The 12567-nt window shown below is 44.5% G+C and overlaps 1 protein-coding gene across 4 annotated transcripts; it reads left to right on the top strand.

Moving 5' to 3' along the window:
• Positions 1–518: 518 nt before the first annotated feature.
• LOC133121975 (NACHT, LRR and PYD domains-containing protein 12-like) lies at positions 519–12025 on the top strand. 4 transcript variants are annotated; one of them, XM_061231592.1, is made up of 10 exons: positions 519–655; positions 3213–3743; positions 3921–3978; positions 4079–5855; positions 6280–6453; positions 7351–7524; positions 7945–8118; positions 9150–9323; positions 9427–9588; positions 10106–12025. In XM_061231592.1, the coding sequence occupies exons 2-10, from the start codon at positions 3405–3407 to the stop codon at positions 10197–10199; spliced, it is 3126 nt and encodes a 1041-aa protein (XP_061087576.1). In that variant the 5' UTR covers positions 519–655; positions 3213–3404; the 3' UTR covers positions 10200–12025. The 4 variants fall into 4 exon arrangements, with proteins under 4 accessions (XP_061087576.1, XP_061087575.1, XP_061087579.1 ...); XM_061231591.1 differs by having other exon boundaries at positions 3918–3978; XM_061231594.1 differs by lacking the exon at positions 519–655 and having other exon boundaries at positions 3475–3743; positions 3887–3978.
• Positions 12026–12567: the final 542 nt, after the last annotated feature.

Raw genomic sequence — 12567 nt, 5'->3', positions numbered from 1 at the left:
AATAGCAGGTGACGCATCACCGGAACAATTGACTAACCAGTTAACTCTTACTCTTTGAAACACATTTGATAGGGTAAGAAAAAAAAAGATAACGCACCCTTGAGTGCTTAAAACTGCAACGGTCTTGTGTCTCACTAAATTATATCTCCCTGATTCCCCCTCTGGTTGCCGTATACTGCATCTACGTCAGGACAAATAGAGGTAAGAGAGGCAATAGGGAGTCCTACAACTGTTAACATAGTATATTTGCAAATATGGTTTAACGCCCCGCGTCGTGTGTCAAATGTCCCGGTTTTTCACAGATCAAATGTGGCAACCCTACCTACTTGCCCTCCGCCTGTTATGTGCCCTCATTCGACATGTTCTACTCATGTTCTATGGAAACACTTCTGTGTGGGTGGTTTCTTTTTAACACACCTGGACGTCACACCTTAAAAAGGCGCCTTTCATTGGAGGAGGGGACCATAGACTGTATAAAAACACATCAGACTTCCTGAAGTTATTTCATCCTGCTTGAACTCAAATTGGTGGTGCACTTTGTTCTATAAGATACGTTTGGTACACAAATTCTCAGTCTCTGATTGCTACTTTAGTTTGTTTCATACAGGCTAGACGCTGATCTGGAAGTATCGGACAACAGCTCTATTAAAAAAAGGTAAGTAGCTAATTAGCGAGGCGGTCTTTCTTCGCTGTGCTCCCTGCTCTGCTTACTCCTGCGCCAGTAGCGCTAAACGTAGGCTACCTGTGCTCATGCAGAGTGGCGGCAAAACCATTGCCTCAAGTGCCGTATTGCTTTTATAAAATGGTCACAACATTTGTAAACAATTAATGGATGACAGAATATTTCTTAATTTTCTAAATCATTATTTTTATCAAGCAACTATTCTTCCGCCAGATAATTTAGGCCGCAGATTAGCATCGTTATGAATAAAATGATGTATGAACTGTAATTTTGTCGTTTATTTTTTTAAATTAATAGTTGGATATAATTGTGATGTAATTGCATGAAATATAAGACTACGCGCATTTAGGGAGGCAGTGGCGCAACAGGTTTAGACCGGTTTAGTGAAACAGAAACTGCAGTTGCACACCGGGGTTCGATTCACGTCGAGCAGCATAATTGGCTCGCCGCTCCAGAGAGAGGGACTTGGCAGGGTTAGCTGATCGCCGCGCAATAAAGCACCTCGGGCGCCTTGGAATCACGGACACGAGCAAGAGAGATGAGACGTCTTGAAGAAGGCGTGTCGCTCTTCCTCGGCCTGCCAGGAGGCGGGTGTGGACGGTGTATCTAACACTAACTCTAATTAAATCGGACGGGGTAAAATAGGCTAACAAATTGGGAGAAAAAATAAATAAAAAATAGATTGTACTTGCATTTCTGTAAAACCTGTTTGCCAGCACTTGTTGCTGCATTGTTACACACTGTCAGTTCACAACCAGCTGATTGCATAGCTAATTGTTTAAAAACTATAAATTGTTACCAAATAAAAGGGGGTATACATTTACTCTATCGACTCATATCTTTAGCATTGTACAGTCATTTCTGTGAAATCATGTTCCCAGCAATTGTTGCTGTATTTACAGCGTGGTATGGGCATGCATTGCTATAGACTGTAGACTGCATGCCTTTATGCATTTAATTGCTGATTAATTGATTACCTGATTGAATATTTGCATTAACAATCTGGTTTACAGGTCTATCTACCTACCTAATTATTTATCGTTACGTTTAAAAAAGGAGAAGAAAAATCATGAATTTTAGACAGGAAGTTCTGTACAGGAAGTCTAATTGTTGTTAGCTTCACGGAGCTGGAGTTATATTGCTTGTAAGCTGGCCGTTTGATTTACTGTTACTGGACAAGCCAACATGACGTCACAACAGCAACTAACTTACTTCCGGGTGGCTAACGGCTCTGCTGCCTACTGATGTTGAGGAATATGAATAGCAGGCAGTGTTTTCTGTGTCATTTAACCAAGTCAGTGTTGGAATATAAATGTAATATAAGAGAAATTAACGAAATTGTTTTATTTATATTATTTATACGACGAGGTCCTGACTCGCTGTGGTTATTAAAGATCCCATGACACTTCGCCAAGAGTAATGGGTTCCCCGGTGTCCTGGCTAAATTCCCAGCCCTGGCTCTTTCAAACCTAATTCATGTGGCCAAGCAGCTGAGCCCGCCCTGTAAACGGACTGTAGCATCTGGGTTATCCTCCCTTTTAAGAATCGGAAAAAGCCCAATCCACTGTGTGGCAGATTACATTTGGCATTGCAGTCCCAAACAACCAGATTTCACCATTGTTAACTAGCTAACTGTTTCTACGACGCTCTGGTTCAGACGATGTTGAAGTAACGTTCTGAGTTAGCGAAAGCGACCTCTTTTTACGAACATTCTGATTTGTACCGTCATGGTAAAATGTCGGTCATTGTAAATAGTAATAGTAATGTAATAGTACCCATTTAATGCTTTATCACTCCAGAGGGGAGTAGTGCAGAGATCTGAGAAATGGCTTAAATTAAGCACAACACTTGTACCATTTACAATACAGACTACTAGTTTATACTATATTCCTAAATTATGAAAAATGGTACTCCTTTATTTTGCACTGAGATATAAATAGATACATGCCTACATTTGAATGAGCAAGCCCAAGAACAGCCCAAGAACCAAAGCCCCCCCCACTGGTGAAACATGGTGGGGGTGATATAGTTCTGGCATGTGCTGCTGCACAGAATAGGGCAGCAGAATGAATTCTGAAATGTACAGAGGGATGTTTCCATTGCTCAACTCAAGTGCCTCCAAACTCATTGGACGTTGCTTCATCCCACAACAAGGCAATGGTCCCAAACATACTCCAGTGCTCTCTTGCTTCTTAATCATGTTTCAATGTCGGGGCGACATGGCTCAGGCAGTAAGAGCAGTCGTCTGGCAGTCGGAGGGTTGCCGGTTTGATCCCCCACCCGGGCTGTGTCAAAGTGTCCCTGAGCAAGACACCTAACCCCCAAATGCTCCTGACGAGCTGGTCGGGGCATTGCATGGCAGCCAATCGCTGTTGGTGTGTGAGTGTGTGTATGAATGAGTGAATGGAGAAGCATCAATTGTACAGCGCTTTGGATAAAGGAGCTATATAAATGCCTGCCATTTACCATTCAAACAGTTGGTAAGCCTATTCTTTGGCCTATGTATCTGATTGTCTTTCTTATTTCTCAGGTGCTCATAATGGCTTCCTTGACTTTCATTGGCACAACTCAGGTCCTCATGTCAACCCAATAACAGACTCCATAAGCAATCAAAAGCCAAGAACCAAGACTAGATACTGAAAGCCCTCTTATACCCTGCAGCAGTGACGAAATTGAACACACCTGACTGAGTTCACACCTGTTCTTAGAGTAGGTGTCTCTGATGGCTGGCCAGGTCTTGGAGATTCTGGAGGACCTGACAAAAGAAGAATTTTTAAAGTTGAAGTTGTATCTGAATGAAGAGGTGCTGGAAGGATGTGGACCCATCCCACAGGGTCGACTGGAGGACCAAGGTGTGACAGGTGTCGTCATCTTGATGAAGAGTTCCTATCATAACAAGATGGTGCAGGTCACACTGGAGATCTTAAAGAAAATTTCGAGAAATGACCTCGTTGAGAGACTGGAAAGTGGTAAGATGCATCCATCTCAGGATCCAGCTGCAGCTGGTGATTACAGCCCTGAGAGGAAGCCTGTGTCTGAGACCCAGCAGGGAGGGGCACAGGTAAGGCCTTCACGCTCACCTGAGTCTATACTTGTATTCACTCACTCACCGTAATGCTTTGTGTTTTATATTCACTCACCTTAATGCTTCATGTTCTTTCTTTGCTCATTTCTAATTTTAGATTCTGTATTCTTCAATGGCAGGTGTGCTTTATCTGTTGTATTTATTTCTCAGCAGTCCCTGACTGTTGATGTACCCCTGAGCTCCAATCACCAGGATCTGGACACAGAAAAAAGTAACTTATTTTTACACTATTTATGACTGGTTGCAAAACAATGTAATTGAGAGTCCTGCAACAGCTTCTCGTATGAATGTCTAAATGACTGTTTTTACAGACCAATGTGCTCAACGTGTCCAGAAGAACCTGAAGTTGATTCTGAAGCAGAAGTATGAGTGCATATATGAAGGGGTTGCTAAGCCAGGAAAACATGCCCTCCTCAAGAGCATTTACACAGAGCTCTGCATCACAGAGGGGGACTGTGAACGGGTCAATAATGAACACGAGGTGTGGCAGATTGAAACAGCAACCAGGACACAGCCTACACAAGACACTGCAATTAAATGCAACGACATCTTTAGACCCTTAGCTGGACAAGGCAGACCCATCAAAACTGTAATGACCAAGGGCATCGCTGGTATTGGAAAAACGGTCTCTGTGCAGAAGTTCATTCTTGACTGGGCAGAAGGAAAAGCTAATGAGGATATTGATTTCATGTTTGTCCTTCCTTTTTTGGAGCTGAACTTACTTCATGAGCAGCACAGTCTCCTTGAGCTTCTGCACGTCGTTCACCCTGGAACGAAAGAGTTTGAAAACATTGAGCCTGAAAATTACAAGGTTTTGTTCATCTTTGATGGTCTGGATGAAAGCAAACATCCCTTGAATTTCAGACACAATACGATCCTGTCTGATGCAAGGAAGACATCCCCAGTGGATGTGCTACTGACAAACCTCATTAAGAGGTCTCTACTTCCCTCTGCTCTCCTCTGGATCACCTCCCGACCAGCAGCAGCCAATCAGATCCCTCCAAAATGCATCCACCGACTGACAGAGGTCAGAGGGTTCAATGATGCACAGAAAGAAGAGTATTTCAGGAAAAGATTCACAGATCAGAGTCAGGCTGGTAGAATTATCTCTCACATAAAGAAATCCAGGAGTCTACACATCATGTGCCATATACCAGCCTTCTGCTGGATGTCTGCCACTGTTCTGGAGCGACCTTTGGAAACTGAGAGGGGAGAAATCCCTGAATCACTGACTGCAATGTACTCACACTTCCTTTTAATTCAGGCTGAAATCAAGCATCACAAATATCAATACCATGAGACAGACCCACAGACACCTCTGGTGTCAGTTAAAGAAATCTTTCTCAAACTGGGGCAGCTGGCTTTTCAATGCATAGAAAAGCACAAACCAATATTTCATGAAGAGGACCTGAGAGGATGTGGCATTGATGTCAAAGAAGCTTCAGTCTACTCTGGGCTGTTCACAGAGATCTTGAAAGAGGAGTCTGTGCTGCATCAGAAGAAAGTCTACTGCTTTGTGCATCTGAGCCTCCAGGAGTACATGGCTGCTTTGTATGCGATTCATTCCTTCATCAGCAAGAACTTCAGGGCATTGAAGCCTTTTTTTGGTCAAAAGACTTTAGCAACTCTCCATGATTTGCACAAGAAAGCTATTAAGAAGGCTTTGGAGAGTAAGAATGGACACCTGGACCTCTTCCTCCGATTCCTTCTGGGCCTCTCACTGGACTCCAATCAGCGCCTTCTCCCAGGTCTACTGCCAGAGACTGGAAGCAACTCTGAGAGCATCCAGAAAACAGTTCAGCACATCAAGGTCTTTAAAGAGAAAGATCCCTCTCCAGAAAGGTGCCTCAATCTGATTCACTGTCTGTCTGAACTCAACGATGATTCAATTATGAAGGAAACCCATGAGTACTTGAGCTCAGGAAGTCCGTTGGGTGAAAGGATCTCACCTATGCACTGTTCTGCCCTGGCTCACCTGCTCCTTGTGTCTGGGAAGGAGCTGGAAGAGTTTGACCATAAACGGTACAACACCTCAGAGGAGGGGCGAAGGCGACTGGTCCCAGCTGTGAAGTGCTGCAAGAAGGCTGTGTAAGTATTAACCTGGAGCACACTACAATGATCTGCCATAGAAATCTCCATCCCAGTCTCCCATAGATATCACTGTTTATGTCTAACACCAACGTTCTAATATTTAATGGATATTAATGTAATATCAGGGTATTGTGAAACTCCTTGTACTCTTTGAAACTAGTAATTATCAGGAAAGGTTTTACAATAAAATAAGTGATAGGAGACTGGTGAAGTTTGTTTCCTGCTCCTTTAAAAGAGGCTGTTTGTTGTGGTTGCTGTTGGATGAGGTGGTAGTAGCTGGTTGGTTGTTCTATGCAACATCATAATCTGAAACGTGATAAAAAATCAGAGAACCACGGTAACCCTGGAGAACCACAGTAACCCTGGAGAACCACAGTAACCCTGGGCTGAGATTCTGATGCACTGTTGTGCTTTTCTCCAGACTCAGTGGCTGTAATCTCACAGAGAAATCTCTTCAGCTCGTGGGCTCCGCCCTGCAGTCAGTCTCCTCCCCCCTCAGAGAGCTGGACCTCAGCAACAACAACCTGCGAGATTCAGGAGTGGAGCTGCTCTGTGCTGGACTGAAGAGCACAAACTGTAAACTACAGACTTTGAGGTAAGGTGTGATGTTCCAAGTCCAGATTAACTCATTTAACTCACATTTTACCCTTCACCATTTGACCATCCAACACATTACTCAAACTCAATTAATAGTTCTATAAATGACTTCTTTATTTAAAAACACGCAGCTGCTGGCTCTGTTGCTACCTAACCCAGCCAGCTCTCTAACGTAGCTGCTGGCTCTGTTGCTACCTAACCCAGCCAGCTCTCTAACGTAGCTGCTGACTCTGTTGCTACCTAACCCAGCCAGCTCTCTAACGTAGCTGCTGGCTCTGTTGCTACCTAACCCAGCCAGCTCTCTAACGTAGCTGCTGGCTCTGTTGCTCCCTAACCCAGCCAGCTCTCTAACGTAGCTGCTGGCTCTGTTGCTACCTAACCCAGCCAGCTCTTAACGTAGCTGCTGACTCTGTTGCTCCCTAACCCAGCCAGCTCTCTAACGTAGCTGCTGGCTCTGTTGCTACCTAACCCAGCCAGCTCTCTAACGTAGCTGCTGACTCTGTTGCTACCTAACCCAGCCAGCTCTCTAACGTAGCTGCTGGCTCTGTTGCTACCTAACCCAGCCAGCTCTTAACGTAGCTGCTGGCTCTGTTGCTACCTAACCCAGCCAGCTCTCTAACGTAGCTGCTGACTCTGTTGCTCCATAACCCAGCCAGCTCTCTAACGTAGTTGCAGGGCAAGGTGAGAAGTGAGTCAGAGGCTACGATGCTGCCGCCCTCGTTTAAGTTTGTTAATGTTAGATAATGAATGACTTGTTTGATCTGAATTTCAATTTCTTGTGTATACACCACAAAAACGGCAATGCTTTTGGAGGGCACAGTGTATGAAAATATTAGTAAATAACATTGTGTGTGTGTGTGTGCGTGTGTCTGTCTGTCTGTCTCTGTTCTCTCAGGCTCAGGGAGTGTAATCTCACAGAGGGCTGCTGTGATGTTCTGGCCTCAGTCCTGCGTTCTCCTCACTCAGAGCTGAGAGATCTGGAGCTCAGAGACAACAAGCTGCAGGATTCAGGAGTGAGAGCGCTCTCTGCTGGACTGGAGGACCCACACTGTAAACTGCAGAGACTGGGGTGAGCAGTGTAGCCACATAGTCGTCATACACTAATTTATTTGAGACTTTTAATGGTTCACCTTTAGATGAGTCTCCCATAGATATCACTGTTTATGTCTAACACCAACGTTCTAATATTTAATGGCTATTAATATAATATCAGGGTATTGTGAAACTCCTTGTACTCTTTGAAACTAGTAATTATAAGGAAAGGTTTTACAATATAATAAGTGATCGGAGACTGGTGAAGTTTGTTTCCTGCTCCTTTAAAAGAGGCGGTTTGTTGTGGTTGCTGTTGGATGAGGTGGTAGTAGCTGGTTGGTTGTTCTATACAACATCATAATCTGAAACGTGATAAAAATCTGAGAACCACAGTAACCCTGGAGAACCACAGTAACCCTGGGCTGAGATTCTGATGCACTGTTGTGCTTTTCTTCAGACTCAGGGGCTGTAATCTCACAGAGAAATCTCTTCAGCTTGTGGACTCCGCCCTGCAGTCAGTCTCCTCCCCCCTCAGAGAGCTGGATCTCAGCAACAACAACCTGCGGGATTCAGGAGTGGAGCTGCTCTGTGCTGGACTGAAGAGCACAAACTGTAAACTACAGACTTTGAGGTAAGGTGTGATGTTCCAAGTCCAGATTAACTCATTTAACTCACATTTTACCCTTCACCATTTGACCATCCAACACATTACTCAAACTCAATTAATAGTTCTATAAATGACTTCTTTATTTAAAAACACGCAGCTGCTGGCTCTGTTGCTACCTAACCCAGCCAGCTCTCTAACGTAGCTGCTGGCTCTGTTGCTCCCTAACCCAGCCAGCTCTCTAACGTAGCTGCTGGCTCTGTTGCTACCTAACCCAGCCAGCTCTCTAACGTAGCTGCTGGCTCAGTTGCTACCTAACCCAGCCAGCTCTCTAACGTAGCTGCTGGCTCTGTTGCTCCCTAACCCAGCCAGCTCTTAACGTAGCTGCTGGCTCTGTTGCTCCCTAACCCAGCCAGCTCTTAACGTAGCTGCTGGCTCTGTTGCTACCTAACCCAGCCAGCTCTCTAATGTAGCTGCTGGCTCTGTTGCTACCTAACCCAGCCAGCTCTCTAACGTAGCTGCTGGCTCTGTTGCTCCCTAACCCAGCCAGCTCTCTAACGTAGCTGCTGGCTCTGTTGCTCCCTAACCTAGCCAGCTCTCTAACGTAGCTGCTGGCTCTGTTGCTACCTAACCCAGCCAGCTCGCTAACGTAGCTGCTGGCTCTGTTGCTACCTAACCCAGCCAGCTCTCTAACGTAGCTGCTGGCTCTGTTGCTCCCTAACCCAGCCAGCTCTCTAACGTAGCTGCTGGCTCTGTTGCTACCTAACCCAGCCAGCTCTCTAACGTAGCTGCTGGCTCTGTTGCTACCTAACCCAGCCAGCTCGCTAACGTAGCTGCAGGGCAAGGTGAGAAGTGAGTCAGAGGCTACGATGCTGCCGCCCTCGTCTAAGTTTGTTAATGTTAGATAATGAATGACTTGTTTGATCTGAATTTCAATTTCTTGTGTATACACCACAAAAATGGCAATGCTTTTGGAGGGCACAGTGTATATATTACACAAGAAAATATTAGTAAATAACATTGTGTGTGTGTGTGTGTGTGTCTCTCTGTTCTCTCAGGCTCAGGGAGTGTAATCTCACAGAGGGCTGCTGTCATGTTCTGGCCTCAGTCCTGCGTTCTCCTCACTCAGAGCTGAGTGATCTGGAGCTCAGAGACAACAAGCTGCAGGACTCAGGAGTGAGAGCGCTCTCTGCTGGACTGGAGGACCCACACTGTAAACTGCAGAGACTGGGGTGAGCAGTGTAGCCACATAGTTGTCATACACTAATTTATTTGAGACTATTAATGGTTCACCTTTAAATGAGCACCTTAGACCTCCTGCTTTCCTCTCTGCAGGCTGTCAGGCTGTGGAGTCACAGAGAGAGGCTGTGATTCTCTGGCTTCAGCTCTGCGTTCAAACGCCTCACACCTGAGAGAGCTGGACCTGAGCTACAATCACCCTGGACACTCAGGAGTGAGAGCGCTGTCTGCTGCTAAACTGGACACACTCACACTGCTGTAAGTACACACACACTCACACACTGTTGTAAGTACACACACACACACACACACACACACACACACACACACACACACACACACTCACACCTGGGCTACAATCACCCAGGGGAGTCAGGAGTGAGAGTGCTCTCTGCTAGACTGGACACTGCTGTAAGTACAGAGGGGAGTATGTAGGGAACAGGAAGGGCTCAGAGCTAGTCCTGCCAGTGTGTGGAGCTCTCCCATTGGTCCAGAGCAAGCACTCCCATTGGCTCAGAGCTGAGCCTCTCATTACATTTACATTATTGGCATTTGGCAGACGCTCTTATCCAGAGAGATGTACAGTTGATTAGACTAAGCAGGAGACAATCCTTCCCTGGAGCAATGCAGGGTTAAGGGCCTTGCTCAAGGGCCCAATGGCTGTGCGGATCTTATTGTGGCTACACTGGGATTAGAACCACCAACCTTGCCTGTCCCAGTCATTTACCTTAAGCACTACACTACAGGCCGTCTGTTTGTCTTTCTGTCCCTACAGTGTAGACCATGGAGGAGAGAGCAGGCTGAAACCAGGACTGAGGAAAAGTCTCTCTGCCCTGAATCCTGTGAAATGGAGACAGCACATCCACTGACGAGCATTGGAAGGACAGGGACGTAATTTCAACAAGGGAAAAGATTCTCAGTCTTTTACATGCTGTAGGGGAAAATTCACAGAACAAAAGATATCCCTCCTAAAAGCATGATAAACAATCACAAGTCAAAATCAGACTCCACCTTGATGAGCAGGCTGGTTCCTCCAAAACTCTCGACGATGTGTGCTAAAAGTGTATTAATATATCCATATTAAAGTATGATATGTACCCTGTATAGTTTCAAACTGATTAACTGCTAAATTGTGCTAGAATTACACAGTGAACCCATATGTAACCGGAGTTGAATAAAGCAGCCAGCTGGGGGGGGGGCTTATGAGCTGAGCTTATGAAAACGCAAGAAACCAGTGAAAACTGTTGAAATAAGAGCAAAGAATGGAAAGAATGCAACATACATTTTAATCAATATTAATCAAATGTTTAGTATGTCTGTATATTTTCAATGATTTACTGCTGATAAGTTTGTGTTAGAAGTGCATAAGTGACCCATGTGTTAAAGTTGAGTAAAATAATTAATATGAAGTGGAAAGTGTAGGGCGGCCTGTAGCGTAGTGGTTAAGGTACATGACTGGGACATGCAAGGTCGGTGGTTCTAATCCTGGTGGAGCCACAATAAGATCCACACAGCCGTTGGGCCCTTGAGCAAGGCCCTTAACCCTGCATTGCTCCAGGGGAGGATTGTCTCCTGCTTAGTCTAATCAACTGTATGTTGCTCTGGATAAGAGCGTCTGCGAAATGCCAATAATGTAATGTAATGTTGACTTGCCTACTTGATCCAATCCCAGGGTTTGATTTGCACTTTATTGTACGTGGCTCTGGGTAAGAGAGTCTGCCAGATGACTGTAATATAATGTAGAGGAAAGAGTAGGAGGGTACTACTTGAACCATTCACCCTACACACATTGCTCCTGTGTCCAACACCCACAAGAGACACATTGTATGAGTTAGGAAGACGCTTATGAAAATAAAATCTACAGATTAGAGGTAAAAACAACAGAGCATAATCCTATAAATCCCCTGGACACCATCCCCTCCCATGGTCAGCATATCCCCGTTATGTACTCCTCAAAGAAGTGAGGAAACCAGTCAAAACATTGGGCAATCTTCAATTTAATTTATTTTTGTATAGCACTTTTCACAGAAGACAGTAGCTACTATTTACAGAGTAACAGAAGGGAATTAAACATATCAGGCCAAAACCCCCAATAGCATATGAGGTAAACGACTCCCTTTGGGAACAGAAACCCTCAAACAATAGCAATGTTCCACATAATTAAGCTGAAAGCCTAAAATATTTTTACATAAACATCGATTTATGTGAAATTGGCCGCCGCGACTTTAACTAATTACGATAGAACAGGTTTTTTGTACTACTAAATGTCAGAGTTCCAAATCAAACCAAATACTTCTACTGCTATTCTGTTTTTTCCTCATTATGTTTAGACATCCAATCCCGTGTCTGTAAACAGGTAAAAATTTGTAAAACACAGACGATTGGCCATATGCCTATATTTCTATCTAATTGGTAGCAGAAATACGAAAGCTTACCTTATCACCTAGCAACTGCTGCACGGGCTGTCAGTCTGGCGCGTGCATTCACTTCAACGACTCCACCATCGGAAAGTTCAGCTAGCTACTAGCCTAGAGGTAATCGCCTAATACTTCTGATTTTTATTTTTTTTATTTTGTCGGTTTTATAAAATGCATAGGTGCCTTAATACCCTCAGGAGAGGGGAAGAACCTATGTTTTTTATTTTTGTTTGAGCCTTTTTATGAATAAACGCACCCTTGAGTGCTTAAAACTGCAACGGTCTTGTGTCTCACTAAATTATATCTCCTTGATTCCCCCTCTGGTTGCCATATAGTGCATCTACGTCAGGACAAATAGAGGTAAGAGAGGCAATAGGGAGTCCTACAACTGTTAACATAGTATATTTGCAAATATGGTTTAACGCCCTGCGACGCGCGTCAAATGTCCCGGTTTTTCACAGATCAAATGTGGCAACCCTACCTACTTGCCTCCGCCTGTTATGTCCCCTCATTCGACAAGTTGTATTCATGTTTTATGGAAACACTACTGTGTGGATGGTTTCTTTTGAACACACATGGGCGTCTTTCCTTGGGGGAGGGGACTATGGAAGTCATGTCATCCTGGCAGGGGTTTAGGTTTCATTTCAACATTAGGGGGGCACATGAAGTGGGGGGTGTGGGTGTTCTCCCCCAGGACATTTTGAGCATCTCTCACTTAATTTCCTGCATTCTGGTGAATTTCTATGAACCAATTTGCTCCTCTTCTGCATCAATTTATTGTGTAAATTTATTTTATTTATGTAAAGGATAATACATAATT

This window comes from Conger conger, chromosome 2, assembly GCF_963514075.1.
Source record: "Conger conger chromosome 2, fConCon1.1, whole genome shotgun sequence".
NCBI classification, from domain to species: Eukaryota; Metazoa; Chordata; class Actinopteri; order Anguilliformes; family Congridae; genus Conger; species Conger conger.
The sequence above is the reverse complement of the archived record's forward strand: the minus strand, read 5'-3'. Positions and strand labels throughout refer to the sequence as shown.

Excerpts from the sequence above, each read along its gene's own strand:
- LOC133121975 (XM_061231591.1), top strand. The coding sequence starts at position 3,405 with ATGGCTGGCCAGGTCTTGGAGATTCTGGAGGACCTGACAAAAGAAGAA. Across the intron at positions 8,119-9,149 it reads TGTAAACTACAGACTTTGAG|GCTCAGGGAGTGTAATCTCA; the intron begins GTAAGGTGTGAT and ends CTGTTCTCTCAG. Across the intron at positions 9,324-9,426 it reads TGTAAACTGCAGAGACTGGG|GCTGTCAGGCTGTGGAGTCA; the intron begins GTGAGCAGTGTA and ends TCCTCTCTGCAG.